Source organism: Rissa tridactyla, chromosome 3 (assembly GCF_028500815.1).
Source record: "Rissa tridactyla isolate bRisTri1 chromosome 3, bRisTri1.patW.cur.20221130, whole genome shotgun sequence".
NCBI lineage: Eukaryota > Metazoa > Chordata > Aves > Charadriiformes > Laridae > Rissa > Rissa tridactyla.
Window position 1 is genome coordinate 25,153,698 of NC_071468.1, and position 24,776 is coordinate 25,178,473.

General features: G+C 47.3%; 1 protein-coding gene across 1 annotated transcript in view; it reads right to left on the reverse strand.

The window, feature by feature from the left end:
* Positions 1-24,776, reverse strand: part of VASH2 (vasohibin 2) — a 35,898-nt gene that overhangs the window by 7,457 nt on the left and 3,665 nt on the right. Inside the window, exons 2-5 of the mRNA XM_054195679.1 lie at positions 22,675-22,763; positions 20,260-20,316; positions 11,363-11,437; positions 1,054-1,435 (exon numbers count right to left, since the gene is read on the reverse strand). Coding sequence (XP_054051654.1) covers positions 1,054-1,435; positions 11,363-11,437; positions 20,260-20,316; positions 22,675-22,763 — 603 coding nt within the window. The remainder of the gene's footprint in view (positions 1-1,053; positions 1,436-11,362; positions 11,438-20,259; positions 20,317-22,674; positions 22,764-24,776) is intronic.

Consider the following 24,776-nt stretch of genomic DNA (forward strand, 5'->3'; position numbering starts at 1 on the left):
ACACGTGCTTAAGGTGACAGTATGGTACAACTTGGCCCTCAAAACATCTTGGCAAGGCAGGAGAGGTAGTGGCAGGACATTGGGGCTACAATGCCATTGGTGACACTCATCTCAAGGTCAGGGTGAGGGGGCAGGTGTCTCAGCGAAAATGGCACGCGGCTGCTACGTAGGAGCCATTCCTCAGCAGGGCAGGGGACGGGAACCCAGAATAACTTGGACGCGATGCCGCATGCCTCTCCACAAGAGCCAGCCCCATACTTAGCAACACACCTGCTCTGCTCCTGCTGCCAGCAGCAGGCTGGAAAGTCACCAAATCCCCTTCCACCATGACCACGACCAGCTCCTTGCCCATGGCAGCCCTAGAGGCACGGTCAGGGACACCCCTTATCCGCAAGGGCAGCCAAACCTTCCAGCCCCCTGGCAGCCTGCCCTGTCTCCCCATCATTTCCTTTTGGGCTCTTCAGTCCAACCAGCCAGTGAGGGAAGCACCAGCCTGTCAGGGATTTCCTTTCCTCACCCCTTCTATGTCCTATTTTGTGATTTAGCTGAAGGTGGTGAGCATCAGGTGGCGAGCATCAGGTGGCACAGGGCAAGCCCACTGGCATACCCTGCAAGGAAAAGCAACCACTGACATGGGTGTCCCGTGGCATCCTTTGCAGCTCAGGTGCAAAGAGCAGAGATCCCTCCCTGCAACCAGGCCACCCTCCCCATCAGCCCCAGGCACACTGGTTCTTCCCAGCCACCTTCTTCCACAGTTGGTGAGAAAGGCAAACTAGGCAAAAGCTCTTTGATGGCCAGGGACAAGTACAGTTTCAAGTGTTTCCCAGGCTGAAGGGGAAATCTTTGAACTAAAACACAGCTATAAGGGCTTGAACATACACCAAACCCTGTGGGAGAACCACCGAGACAGATGTAAGCACACCCCCCAGCCCACCCAATATCACCAGTATCTCAGGCCGGGGTCAGTCTGCTGACATGGAGCAAGACCAACCTCTGCAGGATAGGACTAGGCACATCCGCCTCCAAGTCCACCGCCCAGGCACACAGACCTACCTTCATCCTCATATCCCTGGCAAACTTCTCCAGCTCCTTCCTGACTTCTGTGCGCATCATTTTGGATACATTCAGGACCAGCTGTTTCCACTCAATGGGCTGAAAGCTGTGCGGCTCGTGCGGGACATATAATCCAATTTTTACTTTTTTGACTGAATGCAAGTACTTTTTATAGGATTCTTCAAATTCAAAGATGAGGTCGCTCAGAGTTCGGTAAGTTAGAGGTTTGTCCATCAAATCTGATCGTCTGCTCATGCCCAGCGAGCCGTACCGGCCGTTGCAGTAAATCCCGAGCACCACATGATGAAAATAGTTCCCTGAGAAGTGGGTTTTAAAGCTGATGGGGAATCGTTCCACAGAGGGCTGCCCGTTCGTTAAGTATCTGGTGTGGACTGCGTCAAGGCAACAACAGCACTGGGAACACACACAATTACACCTGTAAGACATCTTTAGCAAGTTTTTTTAACTGCCAGGATAAATGCTTTCTTGCAGACACAAATTTATTCTCGCTGTGCCCCAGAAACAGTCAATGCTGCCAAAGCCTATTTCACTGCTTGGAGAATAAGATGCAATGGTTCAGACAAGGAAGGGCCTGACTCTTAAACATGCTTGAGGGGAAGGAAAAAAAAAAAAACAGTGTTTGGGTCAGCACACCAGAAGAGAAACCATCCTCCTCAGATCTGTGGGAACTCCCCCATTTGATATCAATACCAAACTCCCGTGTCGGAGCTTGGTACGACTCAGGTTATTGATCCTCATTTTCCCACGTCTTCAAACAGTATAACAAAATCTGAATTCCTGTCCAGGGTGTCAGTCTGCCTTTCCATCTGTAAACTGGCCCTTGGCATGGCCACTCCTCACACAAGAGTGGTTTTGCCTGTTATCCTTGTAACACATTGCTGAGATGAACAAAGTAAAGCTCCCAGACGGATAATTAATTAGATAAGCACAGAGATATGGTCAGGAACAAATGCTTTTAAAAAGCAAAACGTGTCCCCTGAATCACTGGCGGGCCATTTCAAATGCACCACGTGCAGAGGCCGGGGCCAAGCTCCGTAACAGCATAGTAGATGATCTCAGCGAGGAACTACGCGTGGTCCCGGGTCACCTCCTTGGGAGGCTGCCGGCCTGTGCCAAGGGGAGGAGAGACTGAGATTCCCTCACGCAAGCAGGTTTGCGTCAGCACCTACGTTGCACGTGGCTCCCTGCTGCTAATCCCCGGACAGCTGAAACCCTGGCTCCACATGCTGACACCCGGCCCCTGGGACAGCAGGCGCCCTTCCCCTCTGCAGCTGAGACCCCCACCCACGCCTGGGGAATGGAGGAGGGATGACCAGAAAAGGCTGCAGCAAGATGCTCCAGCCTGGGGTTACTCCAGCCAGAGGCACCTGCTGTAACCCCAGAGCCAACCCCAGACGCAGACATGTTCAAGGCAGTCAGTCCAAGCAGTGCCTCTGGCCCAAGGGGGAGCACTGCCAGGATAGCACCAGGGCAGCCTCAAGAAGAAAGGAGTGGGATCGGTCCCCACTGGAGCTGAGGGAACTGGCTCAGACCAGTCCTGCTCTGGGGATCTCCAGCATCCCCTCCTCACCCCAACCCATGCCCAAAAAGGAAGTCCTTAACAGCAGTGAAACAAGAGTCGCTGCACAGCTGAGAGGCCCTGAAATGTTACCGCAACCAGCCTTCCGCCCCTGTCTGCGTAGCACGGCTGCCCAACAGCTGCTGGGAAACTAAGAACACAAAAAGCCTTTGTACCATAAAACACAATTCAGGCTTGGTTCTGGTTCTGCCAAGCCTGGCACCCCACCTCACCACCAGTGCAACTCCTCGGGATGCTGACCCCCAGCACGCACCCCGCATTTAACCTCTTCTCTCTACAGAGATGCAGGAAAAGCATCCAGCGGCTCCCATCTGTCTCTAAAGCATTTTTTCAAGGGGATATTTCACCTACCTGACACTTGTTGAATTTTATATATTCAAACTTTTGCCCTCCAGGTGAATACACGAACCCACTAGTAAGAGATTTGTGAACTGCCCAGAATGTGAGGACAAGAATAACAAATTAAACCTCTGTACAAAAAAAAAAAAAAAAAAAGGCAAGAAAAAACACATTGGCAAAAATCTTTCATAACAGCCACAGGGAAGCTTTTCAGTTTCATGTCAAACATGTTTAATTGCATTCAGTGCTAGATGTCATCCGCTTTAGCAGTCTGGAGAAAGTGTATTTGAGGGTATAGGAACGGACCGCACTATGGGCTCAGCTCCTGGTGCACGTCAGTATCTGCATGACAGTATGCATGTCATATGCATGACATATGCATGACAGTAAGCCCGGCCAAGCGTGCAAAGCAGAGCGCAGACCTCCCTACTGCACACCCAACTCCTCACCCAGCCAAGGCTACGTGTGCCCACCTCTGCCCATCTGCTGCCCCACCTACACCAAACATGGGCACCCTGCAGCAATTGTCAAAGCTCACCCTGATACCAACTACACTGACATGGAACAGAAATAGCTCTGTTGCCTTCGGTGGTCCTGTTGGATCGCTGTTGCGTTACACCTTCTCCAAGAAAAACCCCACACCATTGGTAGAACTAAAGATTATAAATACACTGCAAGGTCAGAATGGGGCCCAGCACCATTATATCAACTGTAAAACTCAGCCTACAGTCCTCTCATTTAAAAGGTCACCTTGCTCCAGGCCTTAAAAGGAGCATCCCGTGTACATCAAAGTCATGTTACAATAATTTGTGTCCTACAGTCAGATTCTTGCAGAAGCCCATTGTATTTATCATTCTGTGTAACTGAAAAAGCAGTATCTTTTATTAATACCTATGAAGCTTTCAAACATCACCACTATTTTTCCCCCTCATTATGAAAGGGTTTTCTCTCTGCTCCCTGAGTGCCTTTCTATTAAGTCCACATAAAGCTTTGGTGGCCACCTGCCACATACACACTTCTGCCACAAGGTCTCGGAGAAGTTGCAATTTAATCTCATTAAATACTGAGTAGGAGTAAAAGAATCTTTTGAGGACAGAAATTACCCACCATCAAATAACCCAGCAACAACTGCTGTGGAAATTAACCTTTAGGTACGGGTTGCTTCTGCTGAGTGACTAGTTAATGAGAGTCCCCACCCGAGATGAAATACACAGCAAACGGGCTGGAAAGGCACATCAGATCTACCCCTCCACCCATGCATCATTGTTATTTCTTTTCCTTTCTGCTCTGCCCAGGGAGAGCCGTATTGTGGCAAACAACAGGCAATGACACTGCAATGCCGCAGCCGTAATCACACTTTTGAGCTGGGACTGTAACTGCAGGATGGAGAGTCAGGGAGTAAATTATGTGCCACAATACAGAAGCAGCGCAGAACAGGAAAGGGCAAAAGCAGCTGTAACGAAAGCTCGGTGGCTTCCCGATCCCAGGTCTTCAAAAAGCAGAAAAACAGCACTGAGAGATGCTGATCTCCTTGGAGATCACACAAGAGGGACACTAACATGGCTGGCCACCTCTTGCCCCAATATCCCTTCTCTTCCCCTACACCCAAGAAATGAACAAGGACAATACCTAGAGCTCCACCAGGGTGTCATGGGAATGTGTCAGTACGGCACATCCCCATCCCTCGGAGATTCCCAAACCCTGCCCACCCTGACTCTCAACCTTTCTGCAGCCTCATAATAGCCCTTCAACCTCAATTTCTTCCACCCTGCAGAGACACTAGTGCCTGCCAGTCAGGGCTGCACGTATTAGGCAACCGATAAATTCTGCTCTTGTACCCCAAGAGGCTGATTTGAAAGAGACAGGTTTGATTCAAAGTAGCGAGAGAAGAACCGGGCCCAAAGCACACAACATGCTTCGGGGTGACAGGCCATTGGGGTAAACCAGTATGGCTCTATTAACAAGTAGGCTTTCTTGAGCACACCAATACTGCTAGCAGCCTGTAGAGAGCGCCTCATTTCCCGTGCCAGCATGCAGCTCCTACAGATCTGCAAGTCGACACAGGCACATCATCCTCTGAGCCACAGGTTGTTGTGCTTCCTGTAGTCCCCTTGCCTTCACCACCCAGGCTCTCGCACAACCTAACTTGGATACTTAGGAGACATTCAGATCCTAGGCTCGAATACAAGCAAGACTTGGGGCACAAAACCTGCACTCTAGCCACCACCTGGACCTTCCTGGGCAGTGGGGCAAGCGAGGAGTAGCATTCTTAGTCAGTTCAAAAGAAAAAGGAGAGTTGAGGTGTTAGCTGAGTCAACCCTTTGGTTTTAAAACTCTGGAGCTGAAAGCATCTGGATGGGTTTTCTTTAAGTCTCCACACTCACACAATGGCTCAACCAACGCCTGTCTGTGGTTTGTTTCGTGCGGTTTTTTTTACCCCACCTCCTGGTGAATTCTATTAACAAAGAAGCCCCAGCATCTACCCCCAGAACAGACCCTTCCCTACACAGGTGCCTCCACTGCAGAGCACAAAGCAGTTCCCAGCCAGAAGAGACAGTTGAAGCCTTTCACCTTGTTTATTTGCCAGCAGCAATTTTTAAAAAAAATGTTCTCTCTTGCCTTTTTTTCCTTATTATTAATAAATAATTGGAGCAGGATCTTTCCATCTGCCAGCACTGTGGCTCTAGTCTTCGAATATTTCTGGAAATAGGTCTTAGCAGCTGATAGCACCCACCAGACAGCAGCTGGCTCCCCATGGCTAGGTCAGCTTAGGTTACTTGCCACCAGCAGTTTTCCCACCACCGCTATGAACCACAGCCAGCTGAACGGGAGGCAAGGGGACATGCCATGGGGACCTCAACCCACCTGCATCTACACCAGCTTCAACAGGAGTATAGCTGGGAGGAAAAAACCTGGTGACTTTGCCAAGATGACAGGCAGCGACTGTGCAAGTGGTACACTATCAGCAGGTGAGGAGACAAGTGCCATCCCTGCACCGTGCCTCCTCCCTGCAACACCAACAGGGACCCAGAGCTGCAGAGACCGCCAGGGGCAGGGGACGTGGGGAGACCCTCCTCCTCAGAGCCCCGAAAGAGAAAAGCCCAAATATAAGTCAATGCAGCGAGGCCTTGCGTGCCCATAGCAGTTTGAAAAAGACAAGGACATTCTCAGGTTTCAGAGGTAATTGCCAGCATCAATTGTTTGACCAGACCACCCTGCCAACACTGACAACTGAGCAGGTCTAAGCACTCAGCTGTCCCTATACCCAGTCACAAGTGCTTCTCCTACAGCTGCTGGAAGACCCAGCATCACGCCTGACACCTTCTGGTATCCCCACTACAAGTCCCACTCTGCCTTGCAAACCTTAAGACAAAAAAGACAAAGCCAGATGAACCTGATATTGAGCAAATGAATGCCCATTGCACTGCTTATGCTGATCAATTTGTTATTTATTAGTTTGAAATTCTCCCTTATTTAACTTTGAAAAGATGACATTGCAATGCTTCATGTCTTAGAGCCCAGCGAGGGTGTTTTTTGCTGAAGCCTGGTAGAGATGAGCACAGAAAGACATAGGGTGTCTGGTCCCTTCCTCTCCTGCTGCTTGCAAGGGCTGGGGAAGCATGAGCAGGCGCCCTGAGCCATCGCAGCAAGCTTTGCCACAGGGCACAAGCAAGCTGGAGGGAATGACAGGAGACTGAGAGAAGAGAGGAGGCAGTTTTATTTATGCTAGCAATGTTGAAGCCGCTAACTCAGAGTGAGGAGGTGGAACAGGAGGAAGATAGACCTCAGGCTTCAAAACCATCAGATAAGTCTACAGCAAAAACAGAAGAGCTGTTTTTCCAAGCAACTGCTCACAATGTCAGAGGGCCTCTGACCACCAGCTGTAAACTCTCGGAGAAGTTTCCAACCACAGCCTGGAGTCCAATGGCATTTTCCACAGGCTCCAGGAGTGCCAAGATCTCAGGTTTGGGATTGCTTACCACGAGGCAGAGTGCTACTGAGCCCACATTTGGATGTCGTCTGCACATAGAGCCCATATTCCCCTCAGCAGCCCCAGTGCCCATGAAGGAACGGCTCAAGCAGCTGGCTCAGCCTCCCAAAGCGGGACTGCCAGGCAGGTATCACTTGTTTTGTGGTGCCTGTTCTCCAGCGCCCAGCTGCAGTCTGAGGTAGTTAAGATTAGACCACAACAATGGAAGAGATTATAGACTCTCTCCCAGCTCTTTCCAGCTACCAGAAGGGCTGTAGATATTCAGCAGGACCCTGCTCAGCTGTATTTCAGTCAGCAAGTGACTCGAGCTGCGGACAAGCGTGCAGGAGGCAGAGGGGCACTGTGCGGGCATCAGTATCCTGTAATAACTGCAGGAAACTCTCCCCCTTACTGAAAACACTCGGTCCCAGCCCAGCGATGTACCTGCTAGGCAGGAGAAGGATGGGCCCAGGTCTCCAACAGTGATAAATATCATCCACTGATTAAATGTGCAGAAGGCATAGTGCAGAAGCTATTAAATCACTTCTCCCTCCTGAGGCACTTCTGCTCTCCTCTTCCTCATTTAATGATATTATTGGACAGGGGGAGGTCTCATACACTGCATGGGTCTGATCGTTACCTCGTATGAACTGGGAGAGGCACGCTGAAGGCAATGGGAGCGTGTTATGTTCACCCGACGCAGACAGTGATGCTCTGCAAGACTCCCCGAGGATGGATGCATCGTGCCACTTCCCTCCCCCCTCTGATATTTTACCCTCCCTATTTTAATAAAGTGAATACAGCACAGATAACATTACCTTGGCAATTTTTGGTTTACTATTCCCTTTCTTGAGCACAAGTTTCAATCCTTGCTCAGAAAGAATGGGCTGAATGCACCATTACTCAGCTGATTTACAACTGAACTGAGAAATGCCCTAGGGAACACAGCAGGAGGAATGCCTCTGGTCAGGCATTGACAAGCAGAAAATGTAAGCCAGAGATACAAGGCCAGTTCAGACAGCTACATGGAGAAGATCCGTCCAGATTGCTGCAAAATAATATTGGAAGATCTGTATGATCTTTTGGTCATCTCACAGCAGCTGCTCCCTTGGGGCATATACACAGGGTAGCTCAGTATTTTAACTCATTGCTCTCTAAAAACGCTTCAAGATCTAGTGCGAAGGCAATTATGCAAAATTTATTTCTGCACCAAGAGGGATTATAGAAGCATTTTATAAGAAGTTGCATAGTAAAAGGCAATTGCATGAGCCAGCAAGCAGCTCAATTAAAATGACATCTTGCTAAGCTGCTCTGTGCAAATCGACCTTTGAATGAAGGCTCACGCCGAGGGTCCGCTGTAGTGGGCTGTGCTCTTTTCGGTATCCAAGCAACATGGCAAAGCTTGCCAGCACACAAATTACAAGCAGTACCTTATTTCCAGAGACAGAGAAGGGAACCAGAGGTTAACACACACACACAGGGATGCTCAGGCATATGAGAAGACATTGGTTTCACACTCAGGAGAGAGTAAGCGCATCTCTTATCTGGTAACCACCTTACCTTGGAAAGCAAGTTGCAGCTGCTGGCCTCACTGCATCCACAAACAGAGGGCAATACTGAAGATCAAAATCTCACAGCTAAGAAAAATCACCCCATGTGCTGTTACAAAGATGCCTCCCCAAAACCCACATGGTGCACATGCAACGCAGCACAGCACCATGACGTTCTGCACAGGCCTCATACCAGCCACTTTCAAAACACACATATTCAGACGGCCCATCACTCACCACTGCTACGCTCTCTGCATGTCCACACCTCAAGCAAAATACTTTAATGCATCTGTTACAGCACCAGAACCCCAGCAGACAGCCCCTGTTCTCACACAGGAGGTTTTCAAGACAGCAAACAGAAGTCAGAGGAAGGCAGGTCTGTCCCATACCCTCCCCCCCAGCCTAAGCCCTCTCAATAAACTTGTTTTTAAAGTAGTTATCTAGAGACAGAAAGATTCATCCAAATCTTAAAAGTCCAAAGAATCATAGAACGGTTAGAGTTGGAAGGGACCTTAAAGATCATGCAGTTCCAACTGCCATGGGCAGGGACACCTCCCACTAGACCAGGCTGCTCAAAGCCCCATCCAGCCTGGCCTTGAACACTTCCAGGGATGGGGCATCCACAACTTCCCTGGGCAACCTGTTCCAGTGGCTCACTACTCTCACAGTAAAGGATTTCTTCCTAATCTAAATCTACCCTTTTTCAGTTTAAAACCATTACCCCATGTTCTATCACTACACTCCCTCATAAAGAGTCCCTCCCTGCCTTTCCTGTAGGCACCCTTTAAGTAGGGGAAAGCGCTATCAAGGTCTCCCCAACGAGCCTTCTCTTCTCCAGGCTGAACAACCCCAAGTCTCTCAGCCTGTCTTCATAGGAGAGGTGCTCCAGCCTTCTGATCATCTTTCGTGGCCCTCCTCTAGACTCGCTCCAACAGGTCCATGTCCTTCTTGTGTTGAGGACTCCAGAGCTGGACGCAGTACTCCAGGTGGGGTCTCACCAGAGCAGAGTAGAGGGGCAGAATCACCTCCCTCAACCTGCTGGCCATGCTTCTTTTGACGCATCCCAAGGTGCGGTTGGCTTTCTGGGCTGCAAGCACACATTGCCAGCTCATGTTGAGCTTCTCATCAATCAACACCCCCAAGTCCTTCTCTTCAGGGCTACTCTCAAGCCATTCTCTGCCCAGCCTATATTTGTCCTTGGGATTGCCCTGACCCACGTGTAGGATCTCGTACTTGGCCTTGTTGAATTTCATGACATTCGCACAGATCCACCTCTCAAGCCTGTCCCTCTGGATGCAAAGAAACTTCAGATGACACCAAATAGTATAAACCATAACTTTGAACTATTTTGTTTCCCTCACCGTGGAAAAAAAAAAAAAAAATTTTTGAACAAAAGTCAGGTTTGAGGCAAGTAGAAAAATACCTCTTTCCAAATGAAAATAAAACAGTCAAAACTTTTACATCAGCGAGAACACTTTTAGGTTATCACAGTCATCTGTATGCCATTAATCACGCTCTGCTTGTGCGGTACATGGAGTCATTGGTTCAGTGCTAGAAATACAGCATTAGAAGCCACACTGACATCAGTACTGCAGAGCAGCATCAAGTCCACCTGGGGATTATGTACCCCACCCCTTTGCTCCCCAGATAGTTTGGGACACAACCCTGACACAAGGGCAAGCACAACAAATCCACTGACATAATTTCTGTTTCTGGGACAGCACCAGTTTCAGTCTCTTGCTGACATCAAACCCCCAAGACTCCCATTCCTCTAGCTGCACACAGACCCTGCCAGCATTTGCAGGGGAAGCCCTGTCAACCAGAGTCGCCTTTCAGATTCAGGGCTGAAGCCTCATCCCTGGCACATGGGGAGCTGTGAACAGCACCCAGTGCACACCACAGACCTCCTAGCACAGCAGGGGCTGCATCCGGCATCAAGTCTCGCACACCACACATGACACTTGCTCAGCCCGTGTCCCCTTCCTACTCCACAGTAGCCATCCCCTCATGAGCCAACACTGGGCACTACCCGCAGGGCTCTGACAGATGCTTCTCCCACGAGAGGGGGCAGCAACAGCACGCAAAACACCGCAGAGACATGCCAGAAGCTGGTTTGCATCGGGGTTTATTTCGGGTTGTGTTTTTATTTGGTTTTAAATCAAACTTGATCAGTGGTGGTAAGATGTATCAGGCATACAATTATTCCTGTGACCCTACCTTGCCCTGCTCTAGTGTTTTAGGATGATGCAGGTTGATTTGTCAGTCACAGCACAAGAGGGTCAAGAAGCAAGTCAGTCTCTAAATGAAAGTTTTCTTGGTTTTTCTTTCTAAGACTGAATAGGAAGCAAGCATTATGTTACAGTAAAGCTTAAATGTTTAACTATAATACGCATATGTTTCTGCGCAAAGCACAGATGCGTGCTGAGAGACAAAAACTAACATGACAATGCCATGCAAACATTAGACAAACACAGGATAGAACTTGCGTTCCTCAGGTGTTACCAAGCTCCAACAATAACCATCAGAGAAACACTAATGAAGAAAACAGGGACTGTGTAGACAGATACTTATCTGGGCACTTTGGGTCAGATCCTGCCATTATGCAGATTACCAGGGCAGGAGGCAAAGTCAGTATGGCCAGAGCATGACGCTTAGGAACTGGGCACACAGCATCCAAGCTCCTATTGACAAGCCTAAGCAATTCGGCAACTTGTTGATCAATACCATAGCAGTTCCCCGAGCTACTAGCACTCACCTTTGTCTGTGACCATCTCATGCACCATCTGGGAAGGGCAATAATATATTAAACAGCACTGCAGTGGAAAAAGCCACAGGCATGTGAAAGGATACATCCCCAGGATAACTGCTTCAAGGCATTTGATAGGTAAGGACTCCCTGGTCATTTCTTTTGCTGTCTCCATTAACCTAGGACAGAGGAGAAGAAGAAGAAAAAAAAAAAAAAAAAAATCACAGTTTTCAGTCCTTTCAGTTAGAGCAGCTGACAGGACTCAAAGGATCCTCTCATGCACTGAGAGCTAGGCACCTCCAGCTCTTATCTCAGCAAGTGCTGGTGAACTTGATTCTTCTCTTCAGCAACTTGCCAGAACTGTGTTGGCTTCTGGAGAACAGGGAAAACAAAAACAAAACAAAACAAATGTTTGGCATCCCAGTGCCTTCCAGCCTCTGAAGATGGGTTGGATGAATACAGTTCTCTCTGCCTCTCCAGCAACTCCACAAGCATCACTTCAGACTGTAACACAAAGCCCTGCTGAGCTGCAGAAGCTGGCAAACATGCAAGCTCCCACAGCAGGACCAAGTTTAGCTTATTTTCAAAATAACCCTGACTCTTCTCTGGAAAAAACAGGGGAGAGAGGATGGTTACATGATGGTCCCCTGAAAGCTACAAATGCCTCCGTGAGCCTATAGCTACAGGTGCAGTCAAGAATTTAATGCCTTTTTACCTAAGTCTGCTCTGCAGAAAGCTCTACCACACTGACACTTCACACCACTGCAAGCTGAGCTATCATCTTGCTGCTGCTCCCTATCTCCCGTGGACTGGCAAAGTGGTAAAAAACATGGGATTTCCCGCAGGAGTGCAGGAAACCGTGCATGCCCAGGATCTTGCAAGTTCACATAGTTACAATCTGTACTTTTATCTTTGGAGTTATGTGACAGGGACAACACTCAAATGAGAAACAAGCAACCTAATCTCAGCTCAGCTGAGAAAGCTGTCATGCCAGGCTGACGCCGCATCATCAACCAACCAAGTATACTATCCCCTTCCACAAGCAGATCCTGAAATACTATAACTGGAAGGAGATAAAAAAAAGGCCAGAAGATTCATATTCAATGACAAACAAAAAAAAAAAGAAGCTAAAAACCAAACCAAAGGATGACTCGTTTAGATGTGGTGTTAAGGGATATGGTGTAAGGGGGAACTTTGTAGAGTGGAGTTGATAGTTGGACTCGATGATCCCAAGGGTCTTTTCCAACCTAAATGATTCTATGACTTCTGCTTTGAAGTCTTCTCTATCCACATCCTTCCCCTGAGGAGAGCTTTGTAAACAGATCCCTACTCTAAGGAAGCACAATGTTAAACGATAAAAATATTTGTATTAGAGAAGATGATGAAAATATGCATCTGAAACCATTAGAGTTTGTTTTTCACACTTTCTAATTCACCCACCTCATGCATTTTAAACCTTGTATTGACTGCAAATAGCAATACAGCTTCCACTGCTATTACAGCCTGTCACAGCCATTCCACCTCCCATTTATCCAAGTTAGAAATTATCTTTTCATTTGTAAACAACCGCCCTTTACACTCTGCCTGCAGTACAGAAGACAAATTAGTTAGCCTGCCTCCTACGTGCTCACAATCGGTCACAGAAACCCCACTGCTGGAAGCAGGGAGCAGCTCTGGCAAGGCCACACAATGGGGCCCCTTCATACCCCACAGTGGCTCCTCAGTGCTGATTGCAGCAGTAGCCACTGCAAAGCTCCGTCTCCGTCCGGAGAAATGCTACATGCAGACAACATCTAGGAGGTATCCACGAACAAGACAATCCACTGAATTTCCTATCTTCTAACTCCATGGGGGAAGGGCAGGGGGGAAGGTCACAGCTGATTATGAATGTGTATCAGAGGCAGGAAAAAACTCAAGTCGTAAAGCTGTGTAGCTTCAAGTCATTTGGTGTGGTGTGTGTCTGGCTAACGTGGTCTGAGGGACAGGGCCAGCATCTCCTCCTCAGCTCCACACCTGCACTCACCCCACTGCCAGCAGCCAAACACAGTAACCGCACTGGAGCTTCCTTGTCACCATGTGCAGCCTCAGGCCTCCTAACACCTGCTTTTATAAGCTCATTGCTGACAGGATTTCAAGGTGTTGTCAGCATGGAGATAATATTAAAGACTTCACAGCCAGGGAGGGAGTCTTCAAAATAATTGGCCTAAATGAGCAGTCAAATTACTACCAACTTATCTGTCACAGCAACACTCACGCTATTTAAATCCTAAATTGTATTTAACATGTACTGTTTGCAAGCCACATACATGCTAGTTCTGAAGCACAGCTCTCCAGGACACTATATAGTTATTGAAACAGATTTAAATCAAACAGGAGAGGCATTTTGCTTGATTAAAAACACACTGCCTCCTAGTGCACGGGTACCTCAGCTGTCCCTTCTGAGGGAAGGGAGCAGTAGCCCTCCCTTCCCTTTACATAGCATCATCAGGTAGCTGGGCTCAGCAGGGACCCTGAGAAGACCTTGCGTCCCACCTGCTCAAAGCACCCTGGTGCAGGAGCTGCAGCAGGTGCTCAGTGGCCACCTGGGGCCTGGCAGCTCAGACATCCACAGCCTCTGGACCATGACAGTGATGAGGATTTGTGCAAGGGGAGCATCGGTCAAGAAGCGCCACCAATGGTCAGCAAACAGGCATCCATCTGCACCCACAGGGCAGGTCACGACCTTGCACACATCCATCCCAGTGACCTGGGGAATAATATGCTGCAAACATTTTGCTTTTTCCTCTGCATTTGCAAGACAGACCACAGGGTTCATGCGGATGACCCAGTTCAATAACCACCAAGAGAGTCTTTCTTTTGCTTTCAACAAGCTTGAGATGAAGCATGCCCTTAAACCCCATGTTCGGGTTGGAAGCAGAGCCTTTGGAGGATCCCCAAGCCACCGCTCTGTGCAAGGTAGTATAAGCCAAATTTAAATCACTCCTCACAGATAATTTTCTAACCTACTTTTAACTGGGTTCTCAAAAGCTCATGAACCCAACAGTTAATCTATCCTATACTTAATCTTGCATCTAAGAAGGTCCCCTAATGTTTAAAGAAAATATTTCCTTTTTTGCAATCTAAATTGGAAGATATTTTGGCTCTTCACAGTGGGCATGGAGACCATTTATCTTTCCTCTTGCAACTGACATTTGTATACACGACAGAGTGTAATCTACCCTCTCCTCTGTAAACATGAGAAAGCAGACAGCTTTTTTTTCTTCTTCTTTTGTTTTCTTTTTAATTACCCCTCTCTTCTCTCCCCAAATCTTCCCTTAGGTCATGTTTTCTAGACCTTGGGCAACGCTTATTGCTTTCCTCTTGGATTCTCTTCAACTGACTTGCATTTCACAGTCCTGAGCTGAGCCCACCACACCAATACAGACAGACCAATTTCCTTCTGAGTCCAGCTTTCAGCGTATTTTTTTGCTACAAACCCAGTGTTGGGTTTTTTTTTTTGGTTGTTTTTTTTTTTTTAAGATCAGCTCCATCTGTGCAAAACTAGCTTTTTGTTCTCCTTTGTGTATTCCCACAGCTGGCGGTTCCCAAATCCTTTCTGTATTTGCCCTTACTCAAATACCTCCTGTTTGTACCAGCCCAGTTCTCTCTTACCCTTCGAGATCACTCTGAATCCCAACTCCACTTCGCAAAGCTTTGTCACCTTGTCCGGCCTGGACGAGAACGCACACCTATTAGCAAACAATTAGTCTTATCCATACCATTAATGAAAAACCATTGACCCGGGACAGAGACTGCACACCTCAACTAACAACCTCTGCTAGGCAAGAGCAAGCTATTGGTTAAATACCACTTTCTAGGTGCTGCTTTTCACCAGGTTGGGTCCTTGTGTCAAAATAGTTTCTATTTAGTCTCAAGGTTGCAGCCTTATCTGGAGGCTGACAAAAGCCGTACTAAAGCAAAGAATTATCACAACCACAACTCCTCCCTGACTGACAAAAGCACTTACACCCTCATAGAAGGAAATTATCAGAACCAAACCATGCCAAACTGAATTCATGTTGCCTATCACTTACCACTTTGTTATGTTCTAGACACTTCATCATTTGCCCTAGCATTTTTCCTGAAAGTACAAATAAACTCAAACTGTTCCTAAACTTATCTTGTCCCTCTTTTTTTTTTTTTTTTTTTTTTTAAAGGATGGTATCTTTGCCTTTCCCAATTTCCAACAGGAGCACCCATCCTCCCCACACCCTCTAGCAGAAGTATTAATGGTTTGGAGGCTGGTTGTCAGTTCTCTAAGAGAGCATCTAGCTCATTTGAAAACAACTAGTTAACAAGTGCTCTTTGACTTGTCCTTTCCCTATTTTCTTTCACTCCTGAATTCTTACCACGCGGTCTCAGATGTTAATTGTGACCGGAAAGGCTGCGCCACTAAACTTGTGAATGAATATTTAAAGAAAGGGGGAAAGAATTAAAACACAGTATCAAACATTTCAATTCCCTGCCTGAGCAGGGTTTGTTTCTGGGATTTTCTTTAAATCTTTCCAGTTACCTGAACAGACACTACATATATGATACTCTAACGCACTACTTGTCCATCTCGTGTCACAGTTAGCTGCAAACTAGTCCAAAGCCACCTTCTCCACAGACCCCCAGTGAGCACAGGGGCAGCCCATCTCTTCCAGTAACTTGAAGACTGCTACCGTCAAAAATTCCCTCTTCATGACATTTACACAACTGGCTAAAGTCTGCCAGGCAGATCTCTATTCCAGACCACAGTGAACATTTCTGCCTCTAATAGGCTGCACGCTCCTCCCTCAAGATGTAGTCCTTGGCAGATGGTGATACTCCCTCGTAAATTGACTCAAATTCTTTTCAATGTTATCAGAAGCCCACCTGCATTATCTCCTTTGCTTTCTGCACTAAGAGAAGGCCCGTAGAGGAGATGGTTGCATTTTTTGGATGCTGTCTGTTTAAAATGGCAGCGACTGCAGTCATCTCAGGGCAGCCATAAATTCCTTTTGCTCCCACATTGCCCACTAGGGGATCCAATCTCATATACGGGTTAGAAAAAGCTTCAAACATTTTAGCATGCCCAAAACTGGAGGATCTCACCAGCTAGCACCCATGACACTAGAGCCACATCAGAGACGACCATGCTTAGGAGGAGAGGTTGCCCATTATCTTCACCAGAAAGACTCCTACAGACTTCAGTAAATTTTGAATTAGTGACATCCTCCAGCACATTTTCCATTAGGCTCTCCTTCCCTAGGCCTAGGTAGTTGCATGAGGTCCATAAAACCTCCCCCTCCCAAGTTCTAAGGCTCCTGACAGTTTTATTCTTTCCAATGAAGCAAAGAGAGAAGTGAAAGGCACCAACAGGAATAAAAGGAGATAAAACAGTGGAGCAGCTACTGCTCTCGTGAATCTTCTCAAAACCAGTTTTTCTCAATGGCAAAAGCACTTCTACCACATGCTGAACATAGCACCATATCTGTAACATTCTGTCTCTGTGCAAGAGAGAAACAGCTGTTCAAATGCCTTCTGCAGTCTATTGTCTGGAAATGGTATGAGCCCATTTTTCTTTACAGCTCCATCAGGGTTCCTTAATAACACAGTGTGTTGAAACAGTATTATTTTCCATCTCCCCCCTTTGCTATTATTTGATTGCATCATTCCCACGTGACTGCTTCTATCACACTCTTTTATTGCAACTGATTATTCGTTATATCTGCAGTCACTGAATGTCTCTCCATCGTCACAGAGCAGCTTCTGAGCTGTAATTTCTCCAAGTCCCCAGAACCTACCCAAACATCACCTTTTGCTTCAGTTGTGGGTCCCACCGATCAGCTGGCACTTAACTGGAGGGAACAGCACAATACCGCACCTATTTACAACCTCCACAGATACTCTGTGGAAGACAAAGATATTTTTTCCTCATTATGTCTCTTGCCTGCATCCTAGAACAGAAGCTTGCAGAGGGCTTATTGCTCCTTTGTAAATCCAGTAATAAAAGTTTGTTGGCATTGAATGCACAGTTACAGATATTACTAGATATCCAGAAATACATTGTTTTTCTAAAGCTCGTACATGAACGAGGCTTGGGAGTTTTACAGAATGACTATTTAAATTAACAGTGATGTTTTTTATCAAAATGGTTGTACTGACAAAAGCTGTAATGTAGGTTTTGCCAGCATAATCATGTCTGGGAAAACACATCACACACATACCATGTATCAGTAGAGCTGAACTCCACGGGGTGCCTTTACCTACCTAGTATGAAATGGTACATCACGAAGCCCATGTAAAGGACACCATCCCAGGTCAGGATACCTTGTATACTATTAGCAATGCACCCTATGGTGGATGTAGCTACACCTGTAAATATGGATTTTGTGCAAATACAGCAAACTCAGGCCAGCTAAGATGCTTTTTCAGACACAGTTTGCCAGTACAACAGGAATACCACACAGTTTGCAGGATCATGTCTCTACCACCTCGACCCACACAGCTACGCCAACAGAAATCTAACATTTTCAAAAGTGTTATCTGTAGTCTAGACAAAGCCACAGGGTGTCTGGCAGTCTAGAAGCAAGCTGGTAGCTAACAGTGACTTTTTCTTAAGAGAGATTATAAGTACTGAATTATAGCAAGCCTGTATCCCTTAATGTTATGAGTTCCTATAGATAATTTATGCTGCTCTTCCTAAGCACAGCCAGGCATTTTTATTTTCTCATGCATCACACTGATGCTGACAGTAAATCTCTATAATATCTAGTCCTCCATAATAGAAAAACTCATTAATATGCCCCAGCTGCTTTAGGACACTTTCACATGAATTTATGAATATTCAATTTCCATCTAGTGCTCAGCTTCTTTGTGTCCAGCCACTGCTCTCTCTTTGGCTGCCAAAGATCTCATAATACTTTCATTAGCTTTGAGCCCTCATATTATGAAATAAGCAATATGTTTAATATCAATAAATCACAGCTCTGGGAACAGCCTCAACTTCCAAGAGCCGGTAGCAATTGGCGGCACTCAGCATCTTGCCCGATCAACTTGTGAATACAAACTTTGTCTTGCAGCAAGCAAGGCCTTTCACATCACAGAAACTTGCTCAGAGCAGCACTTGTTGCCTCGGCACAAGACGCCTGTTGTCACACACTGGAAGCAGATTTCTTGCAAAGAAGAACATACCTCCCAGGAAAAAATTCTCACACCTGCAAGATTTTTCAGCTCTGATGAAAAAACTGGCCTGTCAGCAGGAGAACAAATCACTGAGGACAACTGCAAGAGAAGCTATCCTCAGCTGGTATGAACAGTCACACACCCCAGATGAAAGAAAGGAAAGCCTTCAGGGACACCTCAACATTACAGGGCGACCAACATGTTATTCCCTTTCTCAAAGTTGGAGAAATCAAGACAGGGCAACCACTCAAGCCTAGCTGCAACATGACAGGATCTGGGCAGCTAAGCGCTCCTAACAGCTCCACTACTCCTAGCACTCCCGTCCATCAGGTCAAGGAGCAAAGCAGCACACGTCTTAAGATTTAACGCTGTGTAAGTCCTGCATACACCAGGTGCAGGCAACTGTGCCTGGCAAGTTGGCAGCAGCTGCCCCAAGGGGTTGGACCACTTCCAGGGGGACTCTCCTTATCTCTCCAGAGGTCCTGCCACCACATACTAAGTCACTCACAGAAGTCCTAACAGCAACAGGACAAGGAGAGAAGTCAGACACGAATCCCCAAGCAAACACTAAGGCAGAGGAAATGGTACCACTTAGGAGAGGATCCAAAGCCACGGGTGCATCTGCAGCAGTGAGCACTACGTTGGTTCCCTTCCAGGAAAGAGTACCATCCTCGTAAGCCAGGCTTTCATCCAGCCCAGGAGGACGCCGACCTTTCAAGCAGAGAGTATTGAGAACAATTCATTTTCATCCTCCAGTTCCTTGGAAAAAAGTAATGGCACAAATTTAAAAGTGAGTGACCAGCCTGAAAATTGGTTTAAGCTTCTGTAAACCCATCTATCATTCAAGGCACAAGATTTCTTCTAAACTAGTTCCACCAGTGCAGCGAACATTACATAAAGCAAGGAAGTGGGAAAGATTGCTGTCAGCAAGATGAAAACCTGAAGTGCAGAGCTGGGATGGGGACTGGAATTTACAGTGACTGACCATTAGATTAATAATAGGCAGCTGGGGAGAGCTAGAGACAGGCCAGTCAACAGAAGTAATTATAATCTGCTTATCTAAATTTCACCCTAAAATAAAAGCATAATTTTGTCAACATCACATCCCGCCTTAACCTGCTAATTTACTGGGTCCTATTAAAGAGCTGTCCTAAGTATGATGCAGTTCTTACATGCAAGGGATCCCCGCTCTCTGTTGCCAGGCTCCCTGTGCACACATTCGTACTTGCATTGCACAACTCATCGCCAACCAGCGTATGAGTCCACCTCAGGGAAGGAATGGCAAGATGAGCAGCAATGGGAGAAGCAAGGCCATGACTTGAATGGTCTGTTGTGATCCTCCAGGGGAAAGGACTGCACCTGAGAAGACGTGAAAATTCCTGCAGCTTTTTGCACAGTTGATTTCTTCCTACCATCAGTAAAGGCATTACAGCACAACCAGAATATCAGGACTTACATGGTTTCCATAAAAGCAGTTGAGCCCTCCCAACCCAACAGCAACAAGTGAGAATGAAGAGTTTTCCCAACCCTGTGCATTTAGTTTTGGCCTGCAGCTATGCAGCTCCTACGCAGCTGCTGAGCAAGACCAGCCCTTCCACTTGTTGGCTCTCGATGGTTCCATTTGCCACCTGGCTGCAAGCTGGGACCCTCCTTACAAAGGCAACAACAACACACAGTTTTGGCCCAGACAGAGGAACTGTGGCACAGAGGAGACAGCCCTCCCATGCCATAGTGCTACGGTGCTTAAATGTTCAAGGTGATCAGATGGCATGATATGGAGCAAGGGCACTAGACCACTTCCAGTGACACTTACCCACTTAGAGGTCTGGTTTTTCTAATCTCGAAGAACTGTGTTCCCGTGTGATTGTATCTGAATTTTGTCTGTTAAAGGAAAGTAACTTGAACAGTCAAACAATAAAATAACAATGCCCAAAAAGTAAATTTCAGTTCTGATTTCCTGTTGAAACATAAAACAAGCAGTTAACAGCCATTGACTCTCAACAGAGATGAAAACCTGGCATGTGAAATAAAGCAATTTTTTCACTTGTCTTTTAATATGACATATTAACTGGCATTAGGTGAAGAGTCAAGGAGAAAGATTGTTTGTCTAAAACAACACTTGCATTTGGGGGTTATGAATTCATTTGTCCTCTAGGTCCCACTCACTATTAGATTACAAGTTTGAAAAAAAGTCTCTACTTGGGCAAGAAGAAGCTTTTACAGTCAAGCCAAACAAATCAATATCTTTCGTGATTTGAAAGAACTGATTTCCTTTTTAAGTTTTTAACTCGGTCAGCCACATCGCTCACGTATGACCTGTAGGTCTGAAGCACGGCAGGTGCATCCTTTTACATCCAAGAAATATAAATCATTTTCTAAAAAATACAATGCAATTGAAATGGAAATAAGTGCAACTCAAGAACATTAGTTAACACTATGAGCATAGGAGAAGAGTTCAGCACAAAGTATGCCAGCAGACAGTCACCCATCAACCAAAGCTCAGAACCACTTGCCTAGGAGTGCAAGCTACTATGCAGCAGCAGCAGCACCAAAAGCAGACTCTTCCCTGCTCCTTGAGCATAGCTGTTCAAGCAGTAATGCAGTAAATCTGATGAGGACAACTAATCTGTCCAGTAAAAACAAAAAAACTCACCCCAACAACACAATAATTTAAAAAAAAAAATCCCATCATCCACTTATTTTTGCTAGGTGCTTTTTCCAGTTGAATCTGTTCCCCAGCCTTGTCACCAACACAGCCACAACAACATTTACACCAGCAAAATTGTGGTAGTGATACCAGGGCAGAAACAGGTGACCCCCACGGAGGCAAAGGGTACCTTGCAAGGCATAAATAGCACAGCTGCTGGCTGTATAACCATGGTCTAAATAAAAACTCCAGCTCTCACCAGGATGCTCTGAACTGACTTCAATTAGAGTTCAGAGTTCTCCGGAAATGAGGCTTTGCTTCCCTCCTGCCTTCAAAACCTAATTCATGAGGCCCTTTCAGAGCGCTTTGAACAAAGCATACAGCCTCTTTTAGCCCACAAAGGAAGTCCAGACCCTGTTCCCCAGCCCACATTGAAGCTCTTCTGAACACAGATCCAAACCCTGTGCCTAAGGCCTGCTCCTGCTATGTAGCTGAGTTTAGGATTTCAAGACCACTGGGGGGGGGGGGGGGGGAATACAATTTTTGGAGCTCTGTGTGACATGGTCTCCTCTCTGGCACAACTCCACTGAGCAGTGAGCCTCTTGTCCTGCCCAAGTGGCCGACATGCAGCAGAGAAACGTGCCATCCCCTCACAGAGCAGGCTGGCCCCAGCCTCCCTCCCCACAGCAGCTGCTGCGGCTCCAGCCCCTGCTGCCACCTTGATCCCAGCCACTGCTCCCCAGCAGGCTAACTGCGCCTGCTATTTTTGGATGCTCTTCCAGCTGCCACCCATATCCTTTCTTAATCCTTACCAGGACTTTACATTCATTCCTCACCCCCACTGCTTACACACCCATACAGACACAAAAAGGGAGAGTTTAGAAAAAAAAGAAAACAGAGAGAAGAGCAACATCTGGGCCAGGAACCGTCTCCTCCAAGATTCTCTGTCATTAACAGAAACAGTCGGGTATTAGGCATGGGGCAGTGATAGGAAGCCGGGATAGATGTGTACATTTCTGATGAACCCCCCAAGCGAGGTGGGACATCTGCAACAGGGGCGGGGGAATTCCTTCGGTCAGTTCTTGTGCCACAGGCAAGGCTGTCCACCTCGGGGTCAGGACAGCTGTTTCTGTCCCCAACCTTACAACAAGCACCCCCTGCAAGCTGAGCATGTAGGCAGTCCTCAGAAAGCCTGCGGGGATTGCCAGGACAGAGGGAAAAAGGATTTGCCACAACGCTGGCTCTCCCTTAGTCGCTTTATGATGAGATGCCATATCATGTCTCCAGGCATCATGATCCAATCATAATATCCTCTAAACCAACTGCAAAATAAGCATTTCTACTCCCACCAACGTCACTTCAGTTAAATTCTTCAGTATCATTTAACGTTAATTACATCTCCCAGAGGATTGCTGTTACAAACTCAGTGCTGCAGGTTCTATCACAAATCCTTAGAGGAGTCCTTTCACCCCTAAATGATCCCAAGCCCTCACAACCAGCTAGTGTTTCAGTAAAGCCCCTGTTAATTCACGCCGGGCACAAGCCATCCTTCTCCCCCAAAACCACATCCGAGAAGGATACTGCAGCATCTTCATGTAGGTCTGTATTGCCTGGAGCCATTCTGGGATTGACATGGAGAGCTTGTAGTTTGGCACTGGCGGCACTGAGGGCTGGACACAGGAAAAAAAAGATAAAGAGGTTAGACAGTTACCGCTCCCTGTAGCATGGATAAGTGATTTACTTGGGCAGCGGTATGCGCTTAGTGCAATGCAACGCAGCAGCACAGATGGCTCGAACCCCACGTGAACTCAAAGCATCAGGCAAAGTCATCCTGCTGACAATGGGGGCTGCCTGTTCACTGGAGCCAGCCCCAACCCTGCTGACATAGGGAGGCCAGGGCAGGCCCCCACCACTACAGGCTGCTCATCCCAGCCACCGACATCCCTCAAACACCACCCTATGTGGGCATGCAGTCCAGTGCAGAAGGCTAACACTTCCCATTTTTCCCCTCTAGCACAGGGCAGTTTGGATGAGCAGAGCCGCAGCACTGGCTCTGCTGTCCTCCCTCCCCTGAGAAGCCATTTCGAGTCTAACGTTTGGTTTCCTCTACTGCAAGAGAAACATAAAAGGAGACAAGGATCCCAAGCTGTGTAATTTCCCATCTGCTGCGTATCAGTAGCACACCTGCTGGGCAGGGAGCACATGGTACCTAGAAGACCACCTGGGACCCAGATATTTAATGATATTAAGACACTTAAAGATATAGACTGGCACCATAATGGGATTTTTCCAAAATCTCATAAGACATCTGCTTGTGCCTAAGCACTTTAAGAAGACAGGCCCTCAATCCACATTTAATCCCCACAGTTACGTGGCTCCTGAGCCTGTAACCACGCAGGAAAAAGGCCTTGTCCCAAGTCCCCTTATTTTAGGGATGAGACTGCAAAATACGGGGTCAGCAGATGTTAAAGCGGGCAGAGTGGCTTATAGAAGTTAGTACAGTTCTCACAAACATAGTTTATTTAAATATTAATACAGACCCAAATTCAGGAACCAGCAACTTGGGCAGCCGTGACAAAAGGCGCAAAGCAAAGCATGTGGCATCTGCGGGCCCACAATGTTGTTACGATAGTTTTAAGATTATAAAGTGAAATATCACTGCTTTAGAGACACTTCAAGTCAGCAATTACCAATACGAAAAGCACATTCAGGCAGTACGGGACCTTCTCTGCCACAGACTTCCCTCTCCGGTTCCCACCTCCACTATGATGGAGGGATTGTGTGTTTGCTTTCAGAGAGCAAGCACCAGTAGTCCCAAAACAACCAAAAGCCAATATTTACTACATGTAGCTAGTTACTACATTCAAACAGTAAATACACCTCCAAGAAGAGAAAAACACCCAAAATAGAGATTCCTACATTACTGGCATACAGAAACGAATGTTAAGCAGCAAGGAGACAGACGGCCAGGCCCCAGCACACTGCCGCCATCCCCACACAGGGGACAACCGCACACACGCGGGTTTTCTCTCCAAACAAGTGGGAGTTACAAGCAAGGTTCATTAACACTTCTTAATCACGATTTCCACACCTAACCTCTTAATTAGCGGCAATTTTGGGGTTTCACAAGTTCCTTCCACCCCTGGCCCCTTTGGTCTGTTCGAATTATTCGCCTGTCCCTCTCAGCACGAGGACAGGCCTGGAGTCAACGCACCAGATGGGCCTCAAGTTTCAGGAGCAGCAAGCGGCTGGAAGAGGGAATTGAAGCAGGCCTGTCAAATCCTTCCAGACGCAGCAATTCTTGCTCTGATGTAAACTCTCCTTTTCTTCAAAGACAAAAAACTCTGGGTTGCGCATACACAACACACCAAGGCCATGGGAGCAGCAAGAGGCCTGGCTGCTGCAGAGCTGCCATGGGGGTAGCACCCCTTTCCCAGCCCTCCATAAAATGGAAGCCCCTGCCCTCATCCAGCTGGAGGACAGGATGGCACCCCATAGGGACCATACCAGTGCAGAGGGACACAGCCCTTGCTGTAGCCCACAGCGGCCACCCTCACCACAGGGGTCAGGTTTGGACCTCCAGGCAAGGTGCTTCCCCATCTCCCAGGCGGAGGATCATGGTGTCAGCCACCAGGGCATGCTCAGGTAAAGAGAACCAGGGTTTTTCCAATGGCTGACGCATA